The sequence below is a fragment of the Camponotus vicinus genome, unplaced genomic scaffold (genome assembly GCF_025532165.1).
Source record: "Camponotus vicinus isolate PSW18456_S1 unplaced genomic scaffold, iyCamVici1.0 SCAF_6, whole genome shotgun sequence".
Taxonomy (NCBI): Eukaryota; Metazoa; Arthropoda; class Insecta; order Hymenoptera; family Formicidae; genus Camponotus; species Camponotus vicinus.
Genome location: NW_028141978.1, coordinates 5,412,880 through 5,426,678, shown reverse-complemented (window position 1 = coordinate 5,426,678; position 13,799 = coordinate 5,412,880). Strand labels below are relative to the sequence as shown.

Genomic DNA, 13,799 nt, shown 5'->3' with positions numbered 1-13,799 from the left:
CTATTATACGATTTGCATTTTTTGATTGATCTTAATGAACATATTGTTTATTTAGTTGTTTTACTATAGAAAAACATAATTGTTTGATTTAAATTAATTTTGTTATCAAAAATTATCTAAAATAATTAATTAACAACTATTAAAAAATTTAAAAAGGTGGATACTGCTTTTGCACAAGATTGCATGTTATTGAACAATAAATTGTTCTTTCATGAGTTTCTTCGTGAATTTTATGTAGGATGATATTACTCTCATAATTTTCAGTATTAAAAACCTAACGAGATACCTTTGTATTGCAATTTCGAAGGATTATCTGTACGCACGTTTAATTGATCGTCACCAAATAATAGCCTATGTATTTTTAACATCTTCCTCATAACATTTCTCCTGAGACACCCATGATACGACGTCGTTTACTATAGAAAATACTAATCATTCAGCGATCGACGACACTCTCGTCTATTCAGAAATTGGCCATAATCGCACCTGAAAGAATTATTTGACTCCCGGTTACGTGGGCGCTTAATTTGCTTCGGATGCGTGTTCTCTCGCCTATCTACGCTTGTTCGTCCGGACAATAAAGCGTCATTTCCATTTTATCCCGTCGACGACGGGGATGGATGGGGATACGCATCCGATACGATCGTCCGATCGCCACTGCTTTTGTCCTTTACGCCGAAATCAGACGGAATTTATAGGATCATAAACAGCTAAACCCGCGCACGCTCATCAACAAAAATACCCCGCAATCATGCTCTTTGTCTGCAAGTCTACGTGGCGGGGTCCGCTGACGAAAAATAGAGGAAAGGTGAGTTCCTCTCTCGATTCTTAACCGGACCCCCGGCACGCGCTTTTACGATGCATCGCTCAAGAACATGCGGTCATCGTGTGAATCGGGCAATTAAAAGCGTTTAAAATCATATACACGACGTCCGCGAACCCTCAATCTTAATTTTAATCGCAGACATTTTGATGAATAGGACAATCAATTTTTTGGAGAAGATTTTCAGATAAATCATTTCTTATAACTTTTAGAGATTCAGAAGTAAACATCTCATTTAAATATTGAACTATAAATTTTAAAAAATTCATTTGCGAGATCACAAATTAAAAGAATAAAAAAGACATCTCTCTCGTTTATATCTATATCTTATATATTTGCAACTTTAAAATTTAATTTAAGGATCTTTATTACTCAGGAAATCTATCGATCATCATTTCTATTTAAAAAAAAATCTATTCTAAATTGCAAGCTGGAGTGCCTTATGTATATACATGATACGTCCCGTAATTCGTCGGATTACTGATCAGGAAAACACGGCGCGCATGTGATCGTAAGTCATAAATATTTGAAGCACTGTCGCGATGAATAAGGCACGTGACGTCCACGGTCGATGGACGCCCCGGCGAAATATTTATCATTTAATACCGCACATTTTGATGGGCTTTTTGTCATTTATACAGCGACGACCGGCAGTCTCGCGCGCGTCCGGCGAGAATTTAATTAATGACCACCGGTGTAAAGTGTGTGCGCACGCGGAAGATCGATCGGTATCAGATGTCAATTAGCGGCGCGCGTTGCGAATCGCATAATCGCGATGACGATGTGTGTAACGTGAAAAAAAGGAGAGATCCTCGCACAAGCTTTGCGACACAAAATTGATCTACCATTTTTCCGGAGATTTCTGCATATAATATTTTTGTAATAAAATTTAAAATTTTATCAAATTTTTTTGTTTATATGCAATGTATATTATACTATAAAAAAAATGCAAAAAAAAGAAGTCGTGTAATCACATCACGAAACAAAAGCACGATACGAAAAGAAAGAGAACTCTTGGACCGAATTATGTGTATTAGAAAGTTTATACACGGTTATAAGTTTATACAAAAAAATGATATGGGACACATTTATAATAATTTTTACAATGTAACGATATTTTTTTATTGAAAAAAAGACTGCTTATTTATTAAAGCATTTTATTCTACTTAATCGAAGAAAAAACGCAGATGACGTTGCCTGCATATCATATTGATATAAATAAAACACGACGATGTTTTAACAGGGAAAATTTATACGGAAATGTATATATGTAGTTTGTGGAATACATGCATATGCATGTATTCGATGGCCGTCTATAATTCTAACAGAGCGAAATTCGCGCGCTGCACCGCCGCGTCGTAAATACGAGCTGCGCTACTGTCGTATTTGTAATCGACGTAATCTGTCTAATACGACAATGAAGTCGGTTACCCATTAAACCGTTATTGAAACCGTATACGATTACGCGAATTACGGCGGTAGTTTCGACGTGTATCATTGTGAGAGATACACACACACACGTACATCAAAACGCTCACAGATATGTACAACGCGTCAATTGGAAATACACAGGCAAATATCGCGCAAATGCATTTGACATGATTACACAGTAACGATATATGACTATTTTATTTCGCCATGTTGAAATTCTGTTTCGTACCAAATATAATATCTATATCATTGTTTCACAATACTTAATCATTTCGTTTCGATATACTCGTATAAAATATTCAGAAAGATGTTAGCGTGTGTATATAAGTAGATATTAGAACCGTAGAAGTGTGGAACGTGTAGATGAGAACTATAGAAAATTCAATTCGATTATTAAATCATTTAGCAGGGTCAATTTTTCAAGGTATAATCTTTTCTGCAATTTTCATATTTCAAGATTTAGCTCATTTGATCGAACGTTTTTGCACAAATAAATATGTTCAAGAAGCTTTTCTCTTCTCTATCGATTCCTTTACTCATTGGCTCCAAATTTATTCACCAAATAAGTACGTTTATTTCGAAGAAAGTACTTTAAGGGTGCTTCTTAACGCAATTAGCAAAGACAATTCAATCGCGCATGAATTTTCAGACTTTCATAAATTTTCTTGTTCTAAAGGGTACTGTAAAAAATGCAAAAGACTGTAAAATTTAGCAAGATTTCTACTTAAAAAGGGGGAAATCGCCGAAATTTACGATAGAAACCAGAGCAGATGTCGCACAATATTTCGGAGGTTTCTATTACAGGCGATAAAAAATGGAAGACACACGTGAGAAGATACATGGGGGCGCGTTGAGTAGTTTCTTTTCTAAGATGATGTGAATATCTGCTTTTAGGATAAACATACCGTCTCATGATATTCGATTCGGGTATGAGAGAGAGAGGGAAACATAGCTTTATTAAAATATACACTCTTGCAGAACGATCTAATTTTAACATAAAATATCTGATTCTAATTTTTTAATATGAGATTAATATTTTAAAAATCCATTATTTGTTTAAAGCGATCAGATAAATTTTTCCGTATAACTTGCGGAATAGCAATTTTAAAAGTAGATGGCGAAACAACAACGGTAATAACTCTGCGCGGTTTCATCGACGTTGCAAAAATCCGCGAGATGTAATTCGTCACGAAGAACGGTACAAGAACGTAACTGCGATATTTTTGCGGCGACGTTTTCAAAATTGAATTGCTTTGCGCACACATCGCATCCCGATACGGATTTTTATTTTTTATTTCTTTTTATTTTTTTTTTTGCAAGAATGAAGAAATAAATAATATTTACGACGAGCTGTTTTAGTGTAGTCGCGATGTTGCAGCGCGATTTACTATTATTTTTATTTTTCGGACATCTTTTTGTACGCGACATTAAATTTATACGAATACATATTTATCGCTATTTTTTTTATCATCGTCGTATTGTTCTACTCGGCGTTCACTGCCGTAGTTTATCGTAATGCAATCTTTTTGTACGTCCAACCGCAAGTGGACCAGATCTCACGCGTTCTCTCGCACAAATCCGAATTCGCCAGCAAGCCACGTACGAGCATGGTCGTCAGTTGGTTAACCCGCAATATCCTAACTTCCGCTCGTATATGGTCGCCCTATTTGGCCATCACATAATTCGCGTTCTATTGTAAATACAATCATCTGTGGTATATTATTATATATTGTTGATTTATTTTATTTTTTTATTTTTCTCTTCTGCATTTGTGATTCAATTTAAAATATTTTTATTCTTAAAAATGTAGTAAAACAAAAGAAAATTTAAATGATAAGAATGGAAAGTAACGATCTACACAAATTTTTATCTTTTCGTAATCTTTTAATCGTTTAATTTGATAGTCATATAATTATTTATTCGATAACTACGAAAAGAAAATTCTTAAGAAATATAAAAATGTAACTAGCCAAGATTTTTAGAAGTATATTATATAGAAACTTTGATGCATTAGAAAAAGAATAAATAAAAATTTCTCTCCATCTTTGCTCTTTTCTTAAAGTCTACAACATTTTTAATCAAATTATTAGTATAACTGTCAATATTTTTAACATGTAAAATAAAATAAACTATCATCGCAAAGAAATAAAATTAATCGCAAATTGCTATTCTTTGTTCAAAGTTTTAAAGTATCTCAACTTATCACGTTATCTTTGAATCACTATATTACATACGTAGATAACATATTATCGCATAATAATGAATTTGCGATGCCACGATTAACACATTTCGACATGCGAAACTAATAAATCGCGAATATATTAGCGCGCTGCTTAGCGATTCGTTATTGCGAAGCATAATCGCACTCTGTCGGGAGCAAATCATTTAGAAATTTAATGTCATGAATGTTAAGTAACGCCCCTCGTTTGCGTCGCTTGTTAATGTACCAGGGGAGTAGGTAATTCGGTAAGCATAAATTTTAGAGCCATTCCATCGTGTTTCCGGTCAATATTTCAATCATGCCATATTCTTATTCGTATTTTTGCTATTTTTGGCCATTTTCATTTCAAAGAGGCCATACAGTTTATAATAATTAAAAATTAAACAATACATAATGTAATACCGACGTTTAATCGATAGTTCTGTAATAATTATTTCAGAATGCAAGAATTATTACTGTTATTTGCGTTATTCGTTTAATTACAATTATTAGGTAAAGTTTATAGATAAGAGATATTTTTACATAATATTCAAGGAATATTTTAAAATTGTTTGAATTATATTATTATATTTATATTATTATATTCCCTCTGCCTCCAAGAATTTTATAATATTTATTGCATTAATTGTGTTACATTTTAAAATCAATATATTTTTTTATTAGCAATATTCAGGTAGCGTTCGGTAAAAGGAGTAATAAAGTTATTTTATCGGATTATAGATTATAGACCGTGATACCGACGTTTATGAATTAAACCCACGTCTGCCGATATTACCGCGATATTGTACGACACGTTATTTGTGAGCAACTTCATAATACGACCCTATCTTCCCTTCATTGTAACATTGACCCTCCGATAATTCTAAAATTGATGAATACACCACACATACATACACTTTTGATAGCCGAAGAATACAAAATGACTCGTAAAAAAGTTTTTTAAATAAGAAAATTAGAAAAATATTCATTTTCAAAAATATTCATAATTCTTTGCTGTATGATTGATATTCGTCTAAATGTTTATCGTGAAAGATAATAATTATTATTATTAACTTGTTAAACTCTAGTATCGATTCTAAATAATCGTATTTTACAATTTAATCGATTTTAATCCTTATTATTTTTTATTATTGAGATAAAAACTCGAAATATAATTATATAATTATATAATTAATTATATATTTTTGTCAACTCGAGCTCTTATTATTAATGACAAATCATTTAATGTCGGAAATCAATAATGCACTCTGCATCATACCTTTGTATTTAGTTTGACAAATACGCATGGAGTTGAACGTTGCACGAAGGCACTCTTGAACGTGACATCTTTTCACAAGATTTCAAGGCGATGACAAATGTCTTTTGCTTTGTGGCACGTCATCCAATGGGAAAGTTATTATGCATCATTTGCAACATCACAAACGAAGTCTTGATGACACAGATTACCAGCAACAAAATATGAGGAAACGACATTTTAAAAATAAATCGAAAGCGTACATTTATGTCAAAGAACACATTTTGCAAAAGAGATCCTCCATTATATAAACTTAATGATATATCTTTAGTTCTTTTATGAGAGAGAAACGAAGAAACTGAATTTTTGAAATAGATATAATGGTTCAATCATTTCAGCAGCAATTTCAGTAACGATATTACATTTAATTAACAATATTTTTATTAATTTTTATTATTTTTATATTTTACGATTAGCCATATATATATTTTTATGATCCTTATTTATGTATGGATTTTTAATTTCTTGCTTCATTAATAAATTAAAAATTGCGGCTGAATTATATCTTCGTTCGTTAAACTGGAATGGGTTAAAATAGGCAATAGTGATTCGCGCGAATCGAAGCGGAAAATCAGACTTGGACTATGTAAATCCGTGAATTATACGCCAGCCGCGATCGTATCGAATGCAGAGATAGTTTCGTAATAGATTCGTAACTCCTAGTCGCGCTTTCGTCTGGCCCGCGGTTGTTCGATCGACCATCCCTTGGTAATTCTACGATTAATGCGTTCAATCCGTCCGGCATTACACGCGTGCTATCGTAGCACGCGACGATTTGCGTGGAGAACACAATCGGTTTCCCACCGATTTTCTATTGCGTAAACGCGCGAATGGCGAATTTGTTACCGTTACAAATGTTACTAATATCTACGAGCATCAATAATTCTTGACATTAATCTTCCGACGCAACGTTTGCGATGTAATTTTAAACAATATTTCTACTGAAGAAATGTGTTTGTCAGTTATTTTACGCCACCGTTTGTCAAAATTAAGCTGTCGAAAGCTGTGAGAAAATTTAAATTGTTTGAGTTAAGTTTTTGTATTTTAGAAAAATATGATACGCACGCAGTTTATCGCAATAAAAAATAAAACGCTACGAATCATTAATATATTTGTTATCAAAATTGTTTGCATGAAATTCCCAATATATTTCGACTTTTCAATAATATTTGGAATAAATAATAATACAAAATTATTAGATATAATTACAAATGTTGTACAATTTTTAAGAATCACGAGTAACAGAATTTTATGTTAAACGTTAGATCGATAATTTCGTAAAAAAGATCTTTGAAAAGATTTATAATATTTCATAAAAAAGTAAGCTTCATGAAGAGCCTATGCATATTATATTTGAACTTTAATTATAACAGCCAGAAAAATGTACGCGCAGATTAGATGTTTAAGAGAGATTAGATATAATAGAAAAATATTATTTCTTATTCAAGTGATATATAATTAAATAATCTTGAGTGGATATTTTGACTTTCTCTTTTTTTTTTCTCGCTAGCAAATTAAATTTTCAACATTGCTTATAATTCTCAGCAGAGCAATATTTCTCAAAAATATCAGAAAATACCGAAATATTGTTCAATAGTACAGAATATGTTATATTACAATATTTGCAAATATATCTCCGTCTATGATATCGAGTGTTTATCTTATCTAGATTAAGGCTAACCGCGCGTGTGTAACCGCATTATTCAAGTTTACTGAACTCGGGAAGACGATAATATACGCACCCGAGGATGCCGTGAAGCCGGCGTGCATGGCGTACCGCGGCGCGGCCATGTGTTGGGGATGCGGTGCCGGCGGGAGACCCGCGTGCGACCCCGGAACCGTTGCTTGAGGGTGGACCGTCGCCGTCGGTCTCGAGAGTATCGTATCGATGCCGTGAGGGTTACTGCCGACGGAGGTGATGGAGGTCGCCGGACTATGTTTGCCGCTACCGGTGGGCGACGATTGACCCTGGGTAATGGTGGAGAGCGGCGGCACCGTGATACGCGACAGCTGGATGCCGCCTTGTTGCTGCTGATGCGACGTGTGATGCTGTTGTTGGTGCGACTGTTGCTGCTGCTGCTGTTGATGCTGCTGGTGCTGTTGTTGCTGCTGCTGCTGCTGCTGTTGCTGATGACTCCTCTCCGCCATAGAGTGCAGCGCTGCCAGCGGCTGGCTGCCGAGCATGCCGCCGCCAGCTGCGCTTAAATTGAGGAACTGCAGAACGTGGGGCGCGGCCGCGGGGAAATCGTGAAGCCAGGGTGGCCGCGGAGGTGGCGGCGAATGGCTCGAGGCGGGCGGTGGTGAACACGAACCCAGCGAGGAGCCCGCGGACGAGCTGCGATCGCCCTGGTCCAGGTGATGATTGTTGCGTCGGTGCGCGTCACTGAGCGACGACATGTTCTCGGCGATCTCGAGTCCGCCGCCCTCCGGCGTGGAGCGCGATGGCGGGTCCGGGCAAGCGTCTCCGCTGTCGGCGCAGGCCTTGCCGCTGGTCAGAGAACATACCATCTCGCACCACGCATAGTTCGGTAGTGAGCGAAAAATCTTAACTGGTGCTTAGAGCCGCGTGCCGGATGAGGCGCGCGGCTGTCTTTTAGAGCCGCGGGGTTTCTCGCGCACAAGGGATAGACCCGAAGACCCAGACTGAACCAGCTTGATGTGAAATGAAGATTCGACACGCGATGGTTTTTCACTTGATTCGAACAATGACGTGCGACTACACCGACGACACGAGATACGGCCGGCACTTACCGCGATCGCGATTGTCACTGCTTTCGCGAAGGAAGAGCTCTTTTAGCTTCTCTTCCTTCGACCGTCGTTCGCACTTGATTGTTTCTTCTTCTCCTATCTCCTTCGGGTCAATCACTGATCGCCATGATCCTCCGCGAGCGCACGGCGCGTCGTCTGCGCGCGACAGGCTGCCGATGCACGTTCCACGAGTTGCGATCGATGAGCGGAAAAGTAGTCACACCGCACACTGTGAGCGGTCACCGTTTTGCCGATGATTCCGCGCGATGACATGGAGAACAGACGTTCGGGAAATTAATCGCGGATTGGGTTGGTCGTCCGGACGATCGACCAGACGCGCGATCAGGAAGTCGCCGTCCGTGCCGCGCCGACAATAACCGTGAGCCTCGCCGAATGACTCGACGCGTCGCCAAATGGTGTGCGACCAGGGTGCATCGAGCGCGCGCACTCTTCTCTCTCCGGCGGGAGATCGAGTCTCTCTCCCGTGCCTTCGTCCTTGCCCTCGTCCTCGCGCGCGCGTTCCGGAAATCCCGCGTCAGGGGGAGAAGCAGGTCGGCCCTCGATGCGAGTGGATTGGCGTGCTATCCATGGGTCGTTTAAGTGTTTGGGGGCGGTACCATCATCGGATTGGTCGACCTGGTGGCGTTTTACCGGAAGGAGAGGTGTTCCGGGCGGGGCCTCTCAATCTCGCGTTAGCTTCTTGTTAAGCGTCTTTCATTGTGTGTTTAAATTCGTAATTTATGATCCCGACTGAATAAAACAAGAACTTGCTGGTTCGCTCGCTCACTCGCTCGTATGTTCACTGGTTGCCTGGCTGGATGGCTGGATGGCTGGCTGGCTGGTTGGCTGGTTGGCTGAGTGAGCCTCTTGGCTCTGAGACTGGCTCTCTAGTTTGTTCGACGACTGGGCACCTCTGGCACGACTATGGTGACACTACTGTCTCGATAACTTGCTTCCTTCCTTCCGTCGTTCCTTTCTCGCTACCTAACCATCTCCCTTTTACTCTCTCATTTCATTGTGCCTCGCTCTATCTTTCGCACCCGCTTTACTCCTACCTACCCACCATCGCCCCGGCCTTTCAGCCAGTCAAGTACGCGTAGACACACTGAGCAAATCAAATTATTTGCTGCCGATGGTCCATTTGGCCTGCTCCTTGCTCGCTATACATATGACGATGCACGTGTCAACGAGAATTCGGTTACTTCATCCCGATGAACCATTGTCGCGCCGCAGCGCGAGGCTGACGTAACTAATGTCGGATGAACTCGCCGATTCTGGCAACCGACCAATGTAATGTCGGCCGCGTTTCGTCGCTCATACCCGCTCGTCTATTGGATCCGCGTTTTAGACTTGCCTTCGACCGAACGGATAATTTACGGCGGTCGACTGCACTTTGCGCCCTCGGTCATTAAGCGTCCTATAGGATTGTGCGCTTACTTCTTTCTCTCTCTTCTTCTCTTTACCCCCGCGCGAAAAAGAGTTTCTTCATTTGATGTACGGCCATTAACCTTTAAACACATTCTTCGCAAATTTCTTCAGCGTTGTATGCCCAAGCTAAATATTTTTAAATTTGGAGTAAAATACTCCAAAATGGAGCAAAATACTTCTGGATTTTATTTGAATGTAATTTTATTATTTTCACATTCGAAACGCATAGATTTTTCTAATCTTACATGTTTTCATCATTTTTACAAGTATATAAAACTTAATAATATTTAATTTATACAGCTGTGTAATATCTATAACTTGTGAAAAATCTATGATATATCTAACTCATAAAATAATACTTTGCTACAAAGTTTAATTTTCGGTAAAACGTGATTATGAAAAATCAAAAACTTTTCATAAACGTGACATTTTGAATGATCATTTATATGTGCGAGCGCGATACTTGCATCATTAAACGTGCGCGTGTCGAGATCGATCGTTTAAGAGTAATTATGCTAATGCGGCCCGATTATGATGAAGGCACGAAATAAGCTTACAGGGTATCATCATTACCACGTTCAAATACGTGCGTATTATTAATAATGAAACAATAATGGATATTATTAAAGCAGCATGACGCAATAATAGCTGGCGAACAGCGCAGTTGCCAATATATTTGTTGCACCGTATTAATCACCAATCGCATTAATACTTATACGTATTAAAAACTCTCTTACAATTCATTTCTTGCTGCAAATATTATATTGTCTAAATTGTAGAAAAAAAAAGATTTTTTAAATGCTTTTTATTTTTAAATGCTTCTTATTTATAATTGACAAGCTGTGCTTTAAATATGACTTATACTTCCCAATTTTTATTTTTATATACATATAATACTTATGCAGAATATGAAACTATTTGATATTGTACCTACATATTATTATTGTGAATCAGATAATTATTTTTTTTGCGAAATGTATATTCTGTTATACCTTTCACTTAATTATCATGTCGATTTTATACTTTGCAAGAGACAACGATGTAAAACGAGAAAAGAGCCAACGGTAGCGATCGGTATTCTTCCGAGGAGAGCGGGATTTAAATCTATTTTATTTGACCCTGAAGGATCAGTCCTTTTCATGGAGAAAAGCGGTTCCTTTTCCTAAAGGGACGGAAGAGGAATTCTCGTCGTCCCCTTTTCTCGTCTTCCGGGCGCGCTTCGGACTCTCCTCGAAAATTATGTAAAACTCGAAGAGCGGCAGGTATTGATTCCCATCGCCGGATGTTTTACGGCGCGTATTATTTTCGCGAGGAACAATCATTCGGTCCGGCAAAACCGTTCGTATTCCGTTTGCGCCAATTCTTCGCCGGCGAGAAATTCGGTTTCAATCGGGACGATCTCTCGTTACGCGCCATATAACGGATCACTTTGACGACGAGGAAAATTATTTTCCCAACGAATGCACATATATTCTGCAGATGCGTAACGATGCGTAATAAAGATTCTCCGCTTCAAAATTAAAATGGAATATTTCTATTCTCTCGGATTAAAAATTGCTCGTGCGATATTTTTTACATTCTCTTATTTTTTTAATATTTCTTATCTCACTTTATTTCATTACTTGTATTCCTTTTTGTTTTTTTAATTTTACAAATTGCCTTTTGATATTTAAACAAAGTCTATTGATTCGTGGTTATGCTACGATAATCTTTTAACTAAATTTTTTATAGTTTTTTTTATTTAATTGTTACAAACAACTAAATATTGTTCAAGATTTTTTTAAAGTTATCGATTATTGTATCTATGTAGAGTGGCTTTTCTATTATGAGCTTTTTCTTTCGAAATGTTCATATCGATATCCAATGCAAATTGAGTGGCAATAAAAGCGTTCTTATTTAAACAGTATTTTCGTGGGATTATGTAGAATAATTTGTTAGCTTCGATAAGCGCAATAAAACATACCATATGTCACATGTGTTCGTGAGGTATTAAGTTCTAGTTGTGTCGCGTATCATTACGTCTACAATTGCTACGGCAAGCTTATCTATATTAAATATAAATATACTCTTTGCTGTAATAATAGAAATAAAAACGAGAAATTGAAAGTATCATACTTACGACAAAATGAATACAAATACAATTTTTTAAGATTTTGAATGGCTAGAAAATTTTCCCATGGTACATTATTATTATTATCATTTAAAATTTTTTTTGTTTTTATCTATTTGTATTTAAGTATATACGAATAATTTAGGAGGCGTTTCCGGCAGAACAAACAATCTTTGAACACTTTGACACCTCACGTAATCGCTTCGAGATACAACGCGTGCATAGGACATAAATTTGTCGTTAAAAACTACGCCCATTATTCGGTTTCCTCTTCCTACAGGCAGTCGCTATACAAATTCGACTGCTTGTATTCTCGGACTCCCATCCCTTAATCCTCCCCGTCGATGGTTGCCTCTTCCCTAAAGCCCCCCCTTTAGCGGACCCCCTCTCTCTTCCGTTGTCCCTACGTTTCGGGGTGGAATTATTATGCAGAGACCAAAGTGTCCCATAAAATCGCGCAAATTACACGCTCCGATGCGTGTCTGAGCTTCATCGTAGTGATTAACTGACAATAACGTTGAAAATCGGTAATTTGGCGGTGCCGATTAATCGTGTATTTACAGCTTGCAGAGGATTCTTTGCGATCGTTTAGGGCTTTACGCGTGCATCAGCTGTCGTGGCTGCTTTATTGTGTGACGATGAGTTAATTTATCGGAAGATTAATTTTACTAAGGATAACAAGCGAATATTTACACAATCGTAAACATAAAAATTATATACCGAATTCAAATTTTTCAACATATTGCGACATCTAATATATATTATTATTATTATTATTATTATTAATTTAAATATAAAGGATAAATGAATGATGAGAGAAGACTGCTTATTAAAGATTATAAAAAATAAAATTATTTTTTATTGTCTTCGATATATTTAAAATATCCGATTATCTATTCGTTAAATATTTTTAAACTCTAGCCGAAATTTTCTTCCCATTGATTAGAAAAATATCTTGTCCAAATGAGGATTAACACTCTTCTTACCTTACTCTTCCTTGTTAGACTGTAAATGCGGAATTAGCAGTCTGTTCGCACATCCGAGCAGCGCATTTACTGAAAATCTTCATCTACACGCGAAAGGAACACGTGGAACTCTACCGTTACCTATCTACTGTTGCCGGCGCTCTAATTCGTATTCACGGCATGAACGCTCGTCGCATGATCACGCCGTATGGATTCGAATCCGAGACGCATCGGAAGTTTGTGATGTCGTTTTACCCCGCCTAACTCACAGAGGATACGAAACTTTTCGATGTGCCCCTCGGCCGGATAATACGTTTCCGTCAAACTTCGAAACAAGTGTCCGGAAAAAGGGCGGCCGGAAAGACGTGCGATCGCCGTCAAACGTGATTTTTTTCTCCCAATCGATTCGCGATTATTATCTCGCAAATTGTTTTCAAATGGATGTTTGAGGAGCGCGAGAGGTTGATTCTTAATTCATTATTGCATCTATGTATGTGTGATGCGGAAAAGAATCGATAGGCAACGTTTTAAAGGATAAAAAAAGCAAGAGATGGAAGAAAGTATTCAATGCAGTCTTTACTTTTATTTCATTTTCATTTTTTATTTTAAAATTGACATATTTATATATTCTCTAGATAAATTGAATTATTATCAACTACATTATTATAGATTACAGATATAAAATAAATATATGATGGAGCAAGATAGCCGAGATAATTGAAGACTAAAGTTTAGATTCTTGCGATGATAAATATTTTTTCGATTTTTCGTTGAAATGC

The 13,799-nt window shown here is 37.4% G+C and overlaps 1 protein-coding gene and 1 long non-coding RNA gene across 4 annotated transcripts in view; one reads left to right on the top strand and one right to left on the bottom strand.

Moving 5' to 3' along the window:
• The window catches only part of Hgtx (HGTX homeodomain transcription factor), a 35,637-nt gene extending 26,747 nt beyond the window's left edge, over positions 1-8,890 (bottom strand). The window contains exon 1 of the mRNA XM_083102986.1: positions 7,512-8,890. Coding sequence (XP_082959112.1) covers positions 7,512-8,277 — 766 coding nt within the window. The 5' untranslated portion in view covers positions 8,278-8,890. The remainder of the gene's footprint in view (positions 1-7,511) is intronic.
• LOC145973522 (uncharacterized) overlaps positions 1-13,799 on the top strand; it is a 93,789-nt gene that overhangs the window by 31,049 nt on the left and 48,941 nt on the right. The gene's annotated exons all lie outside the window — the stretch shown is intronic.